The sequence below is a fragment of the Rutidosis leptorrhynchoides genome, chromosome 1, assembly GCF_046630445.1.
Source record: "Rutidosis leptorrhynchoides isolate AG116_Rl617_1_P2 chromosome 1, CSIRO_AGI_Rlap_v1, whole genome shotgun sequence".
In the NCBI taxonomy this organism is placed as follows: Eukaryota; Viridiplantae; Streptophyta; class Magnoliopsida; order Asterales; family Asteraceae; genus Rutidosis; species Rutidosis leptorrhynchoides.
In genome coordinates, this window is record NC_092333.1 from 400,333,873 (window position 1) to 400,347,070 (window position 13,198).

Genomic DNA, 13,198 nt, shown 5'->3' on the forward strand with positions numbered 1-13,198 from the left:
AGAACTTCTTCATCAGTAGCATCTGGTGGAAGATTGAAGGAATCAAATAACTTATCATATTCAAACTGCCATGCGAATCCTTTACTAACATGAGGTGGAGCATTTGCATTGAGTATCAATCTCATAACATTCTTCCACACACTTGGACTCAGTATTATACACCCATTTGTTCGGATTCCCATATCCCAAGAAGATATCAGAGATCACCTTTGAATTAAATTTTCCTCCAGCGTCTCGGTCCAGAATAGTACAAGGTGCACCAAAGGGTTCAAAATGTTTAATGTTCGGCTTTCTCTTGTGTAACAGTTCATAACATGTTTTACCATGTCTCTTCACCACCAGAACTCTGTTCATCACGTAGCATGCAGTACTCACGGCTTCACCCCAGAAAACAATTGAAAGACATGAATCTGCTAGCATTGTTCTTGCGGTTTCAATTAGAGTCCTATTCTTTTTTTCAGCAACACCGTTTGATTGAGGTGTATAAGCAGGACTGAACTGTTGTTGTATCCCCTTCTCATAACAGAACAGCAGCATTTGATTGTTCTTAAATTCCGTACCATTATCAATACGAATCTTTCTAACCTTCAGCTTATACAAACTTTCGAGCTTCAGAATCAAAACTTTAGTATGATCGAAAGTATCTGACTTGTGTTTCAACATCAGAACCCAAAAGAAACGGGAATATTCATTTGTAACTACCAAGCAATAAGACTCTCCGGTGAGAGTTTACAGTTAACTGGACCAAAGAGATCCATGTGCAGCAATTCCAAAGGAATATTAACTGAATGATGCTTCTTGGCAGTATGTGACTTCTTAGTCTGTTTCCCTTGCTTACACAGAAGACAACCTTCAGGAATATGAAAACTCTTAACATTCACACCTTCAACTAATTCAGTGTGGACTAGATGATTCATCTTCCTTAGACTCAGATGACCCATACACTTATGCCAGATAATCGACTCCTGTTCAGTAGCCTTAGAAACGAATGCCTGATTGCATGTAGCTGCTTTAACATGAGCCTTACGTATATCAAGGATATAGAGATCCTTGAACCTTGGAGCCGTCATCAGAATCATGTCTTCCGGAATAACAAACTCTTTTCTCAAAATATAACAAAACTTATCATCAAACGCAATGGTATACTTTTTGTCAGCAACTTGTGAAACTGAAAGTAGATTGTTCGACATCTGCTCTACATAATTAACTTTATCAAAGCTGACGTTCTCATTAACAATAACACCCTGAGCAGTAATAAATCCTCCTTCACTACCTGCAAAAGAAACTGGTCCTCCATCCACTATTTTCACATTAGAAAGCAAGGACAAGTTCCCTGTCATGTGCCTGGACGCCCCACTATCAACAATCCAAGTACTGCAGCATGGATTGTAGGCGACATGCACATTAAAGTAAGAGGATTAGTTAGAAAGGGCCACTTATGCCCAAATGGCAGTGGGTTTCCCATCAACACCAACAATTGTCAACTCCACCCATTGTCCTTTAGATCCAGAAGGACCTTCAGGATTTTGAACACCCTTAACTTCTGATTTAGGTTTCCAAACTGTGTTATTCGGTAATGATTTTCTATAGTAAATATTAGTTTGAAAAACCTTTTTATCATTTGTTTTCATAGAAGAAGAATTAAGCACTGGTGAAGGTGATCTCCTATTAAAGGAACAATTTGGACAAAGATCAACCTTCCTTCTGGGTGTCTGTCGAATGGGTCTACAATTCATAGCCCTGTGTCCCAACCTCCCACAATTGAAGCAGTTAACATTATCAGCATCATGAGAGTTAAACAATTTTCGTCTAATTGGTGAAAACTGTCTCCTAGGTGGTTCAGTACATTGTCTAGTCGTAGGGGTTGACGAGACTTGTTACTTAACAGTCTATCAATGACCAGGCGGAACATACTTGGACACATTACTAGAATTGGAACTCGCACCTGTTGGTGGTTGTTCTACCTTAGGACCTATTTCATCTATCCTTCCCTTAGTGACAACCTTAGGTGACACTCCCTGAGTGTTCTTCTTCTTATTCTGTTTGGGAGTCACAGTGCTCTTAGACTGAGTCTTTTGACTTTCAGTCATTTTACTAGCATTAGCAGGATTTTTCAGAATGGTAACCGGTTTAGTGACAAGCTTTAAAGGTTTCCTGTCTTTCTCAGTGTCGATATCAGTATCTGACTCTGTTTCTAGACAACATCTAAAGGTTTCTTTGACTCAGCTACCTTACCAGAACTCTCAACAGATGTTTCCTTTGGCTTACCATATCCTAGTTCTACAACTGGACCCTTACTTTTCTCAACCGGTTTGTTAATATATTCACCCAAAAGTGGCGGGGCAACCTGGTTATAACCTAAACCCTGCTGTTTAGGAGGATTCAAAGTCTGTTTTACATAAGACATCCTCTGCCAATTGTCAATCCTAGCTTTCTCAGACTCGTATTTCAACTTAAATGAATCCCTTTCTGCCTTAAGAGTCTCTATCTGTCCCAAATACATAGTAATCACTTTTCCATCATCTATAACAGTTGATTTTAAGTGACCTACCTGATTTTCTAAAGACTTAATCACATCAACATAGTATTTCTGTTTATTAAGGTAGAAAAGCGCATCATTATAGTTCTTTTTATTAGTCTGATTCTCCAAACATAGGTTCTTAAGGTCAATTCTAAGCTTAGGACAAATCTCACATGTAACAGATTTCTCATTAAGCTTAGTGATAATACATTCAAGCCTCTCAATTTCCTGTTCATAACTAATGCATTTAGAACAATTAGAGACTGAGTCATTACATACCTTATCATTACCGGACGTGTTAGCCATGAATGCATAGTCATTTCTTCCAACCTGAGAATCTGCATCTGATTCTGATTCTGACTCTGAGCTCGTACTATCCGAGTAATCAGCCTCATAACCTCCTTTACCCTCACCTTGATCTGAACAAACTGGACTCTGAACAGTAACAATCTTCTCATCACCACTCTTAAGATCACAGTTGAGCAAATGTTCCAGCTCTTTTCTGAACCAAATACCAACATGACAACTCATCCCTTCTTCTTCATCAGACGAGTCAGTAGTAAACTCAAGATCTGATAAGTCCTTAGCTTTGCAAAACTTATCATACAACCTATCTTTAATCCTCTTCCTGAAGCAAAATTTCATAAGCTCTTCTGCTCTCTTCAACCTAGCATCACATTTGCACACATAGCATGTGCAATTCAGATTATCCTTACCAGTACAACCTGCATTTTTCTGAACAATTCTTTCCTCTTCAATTTATGTTTCACTTTTACCTACAAACACAACGTTAGCTTTCTGTGTATCTACCGAGATGGACCAGTCACATACTTCATCCGCATATGTTGTAGTCAAAGCCTTAGATTGAACAGAACCCGAAGATTCTTTCTCTACAATTACATGTTGTGTTGTAACTGAGATGGTTGTCTGGTGAAAAGGATCATGAAAACCAGGCTTGGGTGGTCTCGTGCAAGTTTTCTTAAAGTGACCATATTCATCACAATTGTAGCACCTAACCTTTGACATATCAAAACCAAACTTCGAATCTCGATTTAAACTCAACGATCTTTGTCCTGTTCTCTTCAATTACTTTCTAGCATGTCTCACAATGCTACCCATACAGTAGAGTATATCCATTCTCTCAAGCTCGTCCTCATCAATCTGATCATTGTCTTCATTTTCAAGATGACTATTAAGCACTTGTCCACCAATCATATCGTTGTATGAGTTAACAACAATTGCTGCCAATTCCATATCTTCCTGAATAGATTCACGAGATCTCTTCTTGATATTCTCAGTTTGAAACACAGGAGTCTGAGTCTGAGTCTGAGTCTGTTGAATCGGAGAATCTTCAATCATCTTAATTGTAGAATTTTGAGCTTGTACTTTAGCATTAAAGTAGCCGGACTGAGATGATGGTGCAGACATTTGTGAAGCATTGGCTGATATGTATGCTGTCTGTAGTGGAGCATGAGTACCAGAGGATGAAGCTAAAGTTGATGCAGCAGCAGCTACAGAACCAAGTCTCTTTCTCTTTGCTTCATCCTGAATGTCCTTCTCTATCAACTTTCAAGTAAAAGACGTTAGTGTCAACGGACGACCTGACGAATTGTACCTGTTCTGAATCTTTTCTATCTCATAATCCCACTTTTCTGGAAGACCATCTTTCAACACCCTTACTGCCTTTTCATCAGGCACCTCAATCCCATAATCTGCCATCTCTGCAACCAATATTCGATATCTCTCCAAAGTCCATCCTATAGATTCTGATGGAAGAGCTACAAACACCCTCCATTCATCCTTCAAAACCTTACCCTTAGTCGCACGATAAGTAGCTGTACCTTCTGTTGCTGATTGAAGAGCCAACCAGATAGTATACGATGTTTTGTTTCGGTTCTTAAATTGCTGAAAAATCTCCTTTGACAAAGCTTGGGTTAGCTGAGCATAACATCTACACTCAAGATTGTACTCTTCACGCTCTGTGGGACTAAACTGTGAAGTTTCTTTGGGTTCACCATCTGCTCCGCATGGCCATACATACGGATTCTCAATACATTCCCAAAGTCTAGAATCGACACCGTTTAAGTAAATAACAAACCTAACTTTCCAGTCCAAGAAGTTCTTAAGATTGTCAAGTCTAGGTACTTTATTCGAAGAACCAGATTCACTTTCATTCAGTAATAGTTTTTGTAGTCCAGGTGCAATAACTAATGCACTGTATTCATTCATCACATGTTCATTTGTGTCAGACATTTTAACTGATTAAGATTGATTAAGATTAATTAAATATAATTATAAGATTCTGTCTCAAAAGAGGATCGGCCGAAGGATAAGACAATCGGTCGGAGGTCTGTGACGATCGGTCGGAGGTCTATGACAATCGGTCGGAGGTCTATGACTAACGGCTGATGGTGTAGACTTTGTAACTGAATCTTAGAATTATGACCGTCGGTCGATGGAAGATACTATCGGCCGATGGTAGGGGACGATCGGTCGATGGTCAAGAGACGAACGGCCGATGGTAAAGACAAACGATTCTATGTTATGAAAGACTGTCCTCCGGTTCAATAATAGACGCTCTGTCGATTGTGTATGACGAACGGTCGAGGGTCGGGACGAACGGTCGATGGTCAGAGACGATCGGCCGAGGGTAGTTCTTACGAATTCTGGGCAGAAAAAACTAGGGTTTTCGATAAAAACTTCAATTTTGATCGATTTTGATGTTCTAGACTTAAACAAAACCGGTAGAAACTTCAGAAAAACACCCAGTAACAATAATAAACACAAAGACACAAGATTTAAACGTAAAAATCTCAACTTTTACTCAAAAACCCGTTTAGACCAAAAACCCTAAAACAAAAACACTTGATTCGACTTAAAAACGTTTAGATCAGCAAGCCTACGCTCTGATACCACTTTGTAAATGATCTTGGACCTTAGATTAAACGTTGTATCTAGATTAAAGGCGGAAAACAATAACCTAGAGTGAATCGAATACTAGTTTCACTTTGGGATCAATCTAACCAATGAAATTTTGATAGAATCGATGCCTAGATGAGTGTATTCGGTTGGGGTATGGTCTGGGACAATAGTAACAGCGAAAAACAATGGCTAGGGTGTGTAGGGTGTGTAACCTAACAATGAAACCCAACACCCGTATATATATAAAGTTACAGTGACCATCGGTCGGTGGTCTCTGACCTACGGCCGATGGTGATAGTCCCTTGACCGATGGTCTCTACCATCGGTCGATGGTCTGAGCTTCCAACCAAACAGCTCGAACCATTTTACATCATTGCTTAATCAATTCAAACACACAATATCAATGACAATGTTGATACACAACTGAAATGTAAACGATAATACAAATAGAACTTATTACATCATAGAACTCGGGATTATGCACCAACATAGCCAATAATTTTTCATTAGATTAGAGCTAGTTCTTATCAGTTATGGGACGTGTATTCATACACAGCCAATCAACATGTATTATTGATAAGGGAGTGTTTGAATTAGCTTTTTACATGACTTTTAATTAGCATATGTGTAAGCTAAATACATAATAAGCTCTTTTTAGTTGTCAAACAACTTATATCTATTTAAGCTATTAAGGTTAATAAGCTCGTATTCAGATACGTTGAGCTTATTTAAAGGAGCCTTTGTGTCCCATAAGCTAATAAACTAACAAGCATAATCCGCTTAACATAAGCTACCCAAAACACCTCCTAATTAATAAAAGAACATTGAGCTATGCAAAAAAGAGCAATGGACTAAACTTAAAACATCGAAAATTGCCCACAGACCATATTTATACCTTAGTTATTGAAATGGTTGATGATGATGATGATGATGATGATGATGATGATGATGATGATGATGAGGCTAAAAAATTACTAGTAAAAGGCAAAAAGGATGACTTCAATGAACTCATGCTGATGCTAATACTGAAAGTTGGAAAAAATACTTTTCAAAAGAGAAGAGATATTAATAGAAACATCGAGGAAGTGCGCGCGTACCATGAATTATTAAATAGTGAATTTAATTAGGAGGTTATTTACGCGTTCATTTTAGGCCTATAAGACCACAGATAACGCAGGCGTTTGTCGCCGTTTTCCGACCACAAACGCCCCACAAACGCCCAGAATGGGCGTTTGTGGCGGAAAAACGCTGGTACAAACGCAAGATTAGGGGACGTGGCACATTTTGATTGGTCAAAATTTCATAGCCGTTGGGAGCTAGCCGTTGGCTGTTTTTTTTTTCTTCTATAAATACACACTCTTTATTTTCATTTTTCACACACTTTTATTCACTACACACTCACATATATACACACTCACATATATATAAAAGTTTATATCTTCGTTTTGTTTTAGTAACTAAAAATATGGATTTTTTAGCCTTAAGTATCGATTTGTTATTCGACTCAACGTCGTCCGAAGAAGAGGAAGAAATCCAACCAAGAACTCATTTTCAAAGACAACCAAGACATTTTTTAAATAGAGACCGTGAAGCAGCGGGTCAATTATTGTGGAACGATTACTTTTGTGAAAATTCGACGTTTCCGGACGACATTTTCAAGAGACGATTTCGGATGCGCAAAGTTTTATTTCTCCGTATCAAAGACGGTATTCTTCAACACTCTTATACTCCTAATGCCCCCGATCATTTTACTTTTTTCCAACAACGTCCGGATGCACTTGGACGTCTTGGTTTCTCAACTATTCAAAAAATAACTTGCGCGTTACGGTAATTGTTGTATGGGATGACCGCGGATATATTTGATGAATATATTAAAATGGCGGAAAAAACGGGTTATGTTACTTTAAATAATTTGTGCAAGTGTATAATTGACTTATATGGGCGGGAATATTTGAGGAAGCCTAATGCAACTGACATTGCTCGGTTGTATTCGGCGCACGAGGAGAAACATGGTTTCAAGGGAATGTTGGGTAGTATTGACTGTATGCATTGGGCATGGAAAAATTGTCCCGTTGCATGGAAAGGTCAATATACAAGAGGTGATCACGGTCACCCGACGATCATGCTTGAAGCGGTTGCTTCATACGATACGTGGATATGGCATGCGTTTTTTGGGATGGCGGGTTCAAACAATGACATTAATGTGTTAAATCATTCTCCGTTGTTTGATTCCATTCGTAAGGATAGAGCCGCACCTTCACCGTTTGAAGTAAACGGAAACCAGTATCCCTTTGGTTACTACTTGGCGGACAGGATATATCCCGATTGGACAACACTAATTGTGATGACCCGGAAATTTCGACTAAATTTAAACTTAATCTTAAATGATTAATGATTTCGACACGATAAGCAAAGCCTATGAAGTTGAATCTCAAAATTTTAAACTATTCAATTACCCTTCAGTTGTTCTCAACGATTCGCGAACCATTATATGTAAATAGATACATATATATACTATAACTTGAAAACGTAACAAAGTTTTAATTGCATGATACCATACATTAATCTTATTGGTTTATATATCTATTTGAATATATATGATTTTAAGTTATTTAGTAAACGATAGTAACATTCGTTTATTGATTCGATTGATATTTAGATAAGTTAACTAAAGCGTTTAAGATGAACCAGTTAAACACTAATTTGTTACAGTGTTTTCAAATTGCCACATTACTCAAAATGCTACAGTGTTTTCGAAAATCACTATTTGCTACAGTGAAATTGACTTTGCTACAGTGAATTGCTACAGTAAAATTTTAACAAATAGCGAGACGATGATTTATAGAAGTAAATGACCAAAACACTCGAAAGTTTAAGATACACTTTGAGTGATATAATTAAGGGATAATTTAAGGCTATTGATAAGGCTAAAAAGGAACATATATTTCATAGCATTATCCCCCAAGAAAGACAGGATTTTTGTTGTAATTGTTCCATATTCAAGTAATATTCGTTTATATTTAATAAGTGCAAAGACAAAAGGCGAAAACGAAGAATTGAAGACGGAAAGGTCCAAAATGCTCAAATGTACAAGATACAATCAAAAAGGTTCAAATTATTGATGAAGAACGTCTAAAAATGACAAGAGTACAAGTTGCGGAACGCAAAGTACACGATATAAAATAGTACGCAAGGACGTCTGAAAATCCGGAACCGGGACCCGAGTCACGAAGAAACGCCCGACGTAACGGACCAAAAATATCTAGTCTACTATGCACAAGAATAAAATATAATATATAAATAATTATATTAATTATTTATATATTTATATTTATTTTATATTATGTCGACAAGCTAGGAGCCAAAACAATGTGAGCTGTCCCTGGTCCTCATGCGAGTCGCATGGCCAGAAGGCCATTTCCATGCGAGTCGCATGACTCCAGATTTCAGGCCACATCTATAAATTCCAGTGTTTTTGCTCGATTTAAATCACACACATACACAAATATATATATACTCTGTAATATTATTTATTATTTATTATTATTATTATTATTATTATTATTATTATTAAGATTAATATTAATCTATTATTATTAGTATTATACCTAAAATACTACGACGAGGTCATGAGCGTGTCACTTTCAAAATATGTTTTCAAGCGGGATAGAGTTAAGGAAATTATGGGTTATTGCCAAGGAGGTTATGGGTAATGTTCGGGGGTTTTTTTTTGTGAATCAAACCTCGTGTTTATCATCTCCGATGCGTCTACGTGCTTTCCTGCAATATTGTATATCAATATTAAACAGTGAGTTTCATAAGATCCCTTTTACCCTTTACATTTTTTGGGCTGAGAATACATGCAAATGCTTTATTAACCGATATACAATATTTATATGCGTGAGTTTCATATGATCCCTTTTACTCTCTACATTTTTGGGCTGAGAATACATGTACTTTATTTTAAACGCAATGGATACAAGTACATACTAAATTCTACACCGAGTTTGAACCGAAAATCCCTTAGCTTTGGTAACTAGTAACTGCCAGTTATAAGAACTGGTGGGCGCGAGTAGTAGTATATGGATCCATAGGGCTTGATATCCCCGTCCGAGCTAGAGCACTAGCCTTTTAACGGACGTATGCTATTTGAGAAGCATACACGTTGGTTTGCGTGTATTATTAAGATGATTATACAAAGGGTACAAATTATATAAGCATTAAAGTTTAGTTACCAGGGTGCTCAATTTTGTAGAACCGATTGATAAACGTTTCGGATGAAACAACTGAAATCTTGTGATCCACCTTTTATGTAAAACCTATTGATAAACGTTTTGAATAAAACAACTGAACTTTTGTAATCCACATTGATATACGGATTATGTGTAATATTAAAACTATGAACTCACCAACCTTTGTGTTGACACTTGAAGCATGTTTATTCTCAGGATTCTAGAAGTCTTCCGCTGTTTGCTTATACGTGATACAAGATATGTGCTTGGAGTCATACATGCTATATACAAGAAACTTGCATTCACCAAACCATTACCATGTATCTTATTTTGACTGTATTGTCAACAGATGTATTATTGTAAACCATTTAAATAGTGATTGTCTATACGTAGAAATCATCAGATGTTAAAAACCTGGAATTTATATATTCATTTATGAAATACCTTTTCAAACGAATACAATGTTACAAAATGTATCACATAGAGGTCAAATACCTCGCAATGAAATCAATGAATGACGTGTTCGTCCATATGGATTTGGAGCGATCGTCACACTAATAAAGGGGTATACGAATCCTATTGAAGAGCCTAGAAAAAAATTTACTAAATTTCAAGCGAGTGCTAGAAAGGATGTTGAGCGTAGATTTGGTGTTTTACAAGGTCGGTTTGCGATTTTAAAAACACCGGCACAAGTTATGAGTGTTAATAAGATGAGAAGGATAATGTATAGTTGTATTGTTATGCACAACATGATACAAGAAGATAACAGGTTTGCGTTAAGTACTTGGGAACAAGAATGGTTAGATAAACCCGAAAACCGGCCTCGTCGCAATATTCGGATAAGGGTCAAAGATCATCGATCACGAGAGAAAGAGATTCGCGATCGAGACGTGCACGATCAACTTCGTGAAGATTTAACGGCTCATATTTGGAACCTCCCGCCAAACTTTCGCTTGATGCATAACTAGTGTTTTTTTTTTTTAATAATGTATTGTAATGTTTTATTTTTTTTTTGCGTGTATTTTTTTTAATTGTAATGTTTTTTTTTAATAATTAATGTACTTTTGTCTAATTTATTTTATATTTTGTATTAAACAAAATAAAAAAATAATTTAAAAACAATTAAAAAAATAAGAAAAAGAAAATGCCACGTCACAGTCTTACCATGACAAAAGCCCCCCATTACAACTCCCCCCCAAAATGTCATGGCCCAGTCACAGTTTTTCCCCAAAAAGTGCATCTCAACCACTCCACGTCACAATCACCAATATCTGTGGTCTAAATAGTCACAAACACATGTAATATTAACTTATCCTTCTCTTCATTCCATCTCCTCTTCTTTTTATATTCCATAACAAAAAAACATAACCCGAATTAACCATATACATAATCATGGCAACAAGACTGCTCTTTGCATCAGTACCCAAAACTCAGCCCAAGACCAAGTCATCACAACATCGCACACCGTTTTCTGCTGTTGCAGTATCTCAGTTTCTTCATATTTCAAAACTCCAGACTTGTAATAAAGTTTTAGAAACAATTCATGAAGAAGAAACCATTATTAGTACTAGTGAAAGCCTCGAAGGAGTTGCAGAGGTAGTCACAAGTGCATCATCTAGGTGGCCTTCAATTTCATCTTCTTTTTTGTTGTCCAACAGATCAACATGTGTTGGTAGCATAAAGAAACACTTTGCTAATAACTCTGATAACTTTCAATGTGCTTATGGAAGTATTTAGTTAGTATTATGGATCAAGGGTATGTTTTAGAAGGTTAGGGTATTTTGGAAAAGGTTACGAATTCTCATATAATATTTTTGGTTATGGGAACTTCGCGTTGAGGTGGCGTCATCTTTTTTGCGTCGTGGCTTCACTCCTTGTTGAACTTGGTTTTGGCGTGGGTTAAGTTCCTTATAGCTTCAGAATTATGAATCTTTCATCTTATGTTTTTATGTTGTTTGTACAACTGATGGGACTAGTTCTGTTTTATGTTTGTTTGTTTGTTTATTTGTTTGTTTGTTTGTTTGTTTGTTTTACTACTTTTTGTGCATCGCTGGTGTTGCATTTTGTTTATGTATAATTTATATTCATATTCGAAAATATCCAAGGTTCTATTTACCTGAATCTGCTAACAATAAGAGATTGTACTTTGTCGACTTATTTTTTTCGTGATAATTCTTCTAGATTTCATTTATTATATAGACGAGTGCACGAAATTTACACTGATAATATTGTCTACCTTCAAACATTGTTGCCATAAAAATGAACATTTAACAGACAGAACTTAGCGTATAGTAAGTATATATGTAGTAGTTAAGGAAATTGCTAGCTCGCTCAATTGGTGACAACACTAATTTTTCATTATGAGATTAGTGACCATTTTGGTTATATTGGTGACCACCTTGTGGTTCCAAGATTGTGGTAGTATTGAAGCCACATGGGACTGGTAAATTACATGGTGACTTTTACATTTAGTTAAGAGCCAATACACTTGTTATGATTGAAGAGAATCATACTTGTGATAGCCAAACTAAATATGGTGATCAATTGTTGTTTCAACAAAGTATCATTTGTTCATAACAAATATGCCAAACGTTCTGATCGAATTTCTTCTTATGTTGTATATTGTTTTTATAACCGATGGGCTATTTCTGTTGTATGTTTGTTTTACTACTTTTTGTGCTAGTGTTAGCATTCTGTTTATGTAATTTGTATTATATATTCTAGAATATCCAAAGTACTAAATTTTGTGAGATGGTACTTTGTCGATTGTTTTTTTCGTCGCAATTCTTCTAGATTTCTTAAATTGTAGATTTCAGTGGACTTTTTATTTGAAAAACATGGAAACAGTAGAGACCAAAATCTAACTATTAAATATGAGGTAAATGTTAGATATATGCACTCTTAGTACATACATATGGACAATATGTCGATTAATTATATGTTAGTGCTATCTTTCGGTTTGGCCTAACTTAGTGGTCTTTTAGGATATTATTATTAAGTAGGCCAATACATCATCATACAACGTGTAAAGTTTAACTTTTGTGTAGATACCCATAAAGAGCAACTTTAGTTAATGATGGGCTAACTATGGTTACATGCTTATAAATAGGGTCATGGTTCCCATTTGTTTGCAACGCTATTCTCTTGAGTTCCCATTAATAGAGAGTGTAAACATTGGCTTGCATATCAAGTGGAAAGCTTAACCCCGAACGATCTCCAAGCCGGATCAGGAGCTTCTACTTATGGATTCTGGTACGCTTCCGTTTATGTTATTGTTTCATTTAATTCCATATGAAGGCTACAGTTTTATAGTAGGATTTATTCCAACAATTGGTATCAGAGCTTGCTTCATATTGGGTTACATGGAATTCAAATTGCTTATAAAATCAACTTTTAAAGTTTGATCTAGGATTGTTAGAATTTTTTTTTTTTTTAGAACCCAATCAACCATTTAAGTTTACTGCATGCCTACGTTTTGGATTTTATTATATGATGACATGATTTAATGTTTTATTGATTCTTG

The 13,198-nt window shown here is 36.2% G+C and overlaps 1 protein-coding gene across 1 annotated transcript; it reads left to right on the forward strand.

The window, feature by feature from the left end:
* Window positions 1-7,319: 7,319 nt before the first annotated feature.
* LOC139901311 (uncharacterized) lies at window positions 7,320-10,643 on the forward strand. Its single transcript, XM_071884040.1, has 2 exons — window positions 7,320-7,726; window positions 10,406-10,643. Exons 1-2 carry the CDS (start codon window positions 7,320-7,322, stop codon window positions 10,641-10,643), a joined length of 645 nt encoding a protein of 214 aa, XP_071740141.1.
* Window positions 10,644-13,198: the final 2,555 nt, after the last annotated feature.

Coding starts and splice junctions, on each gene's coding strand:
- LOC139901311 (XM_071884040.1), top strand. CDS start 7,320: ATGGCGGAAAAAACGGGTTATGTTACTTTAAATAATTTGTGCAAGTGT. Junction 7,727..10,405: donor TTTGAAGTAAACGGAAACCA/GTATCCCTTTGG, acceptor GATAATGTATAG/TTGTATTGTTATGCACAACA.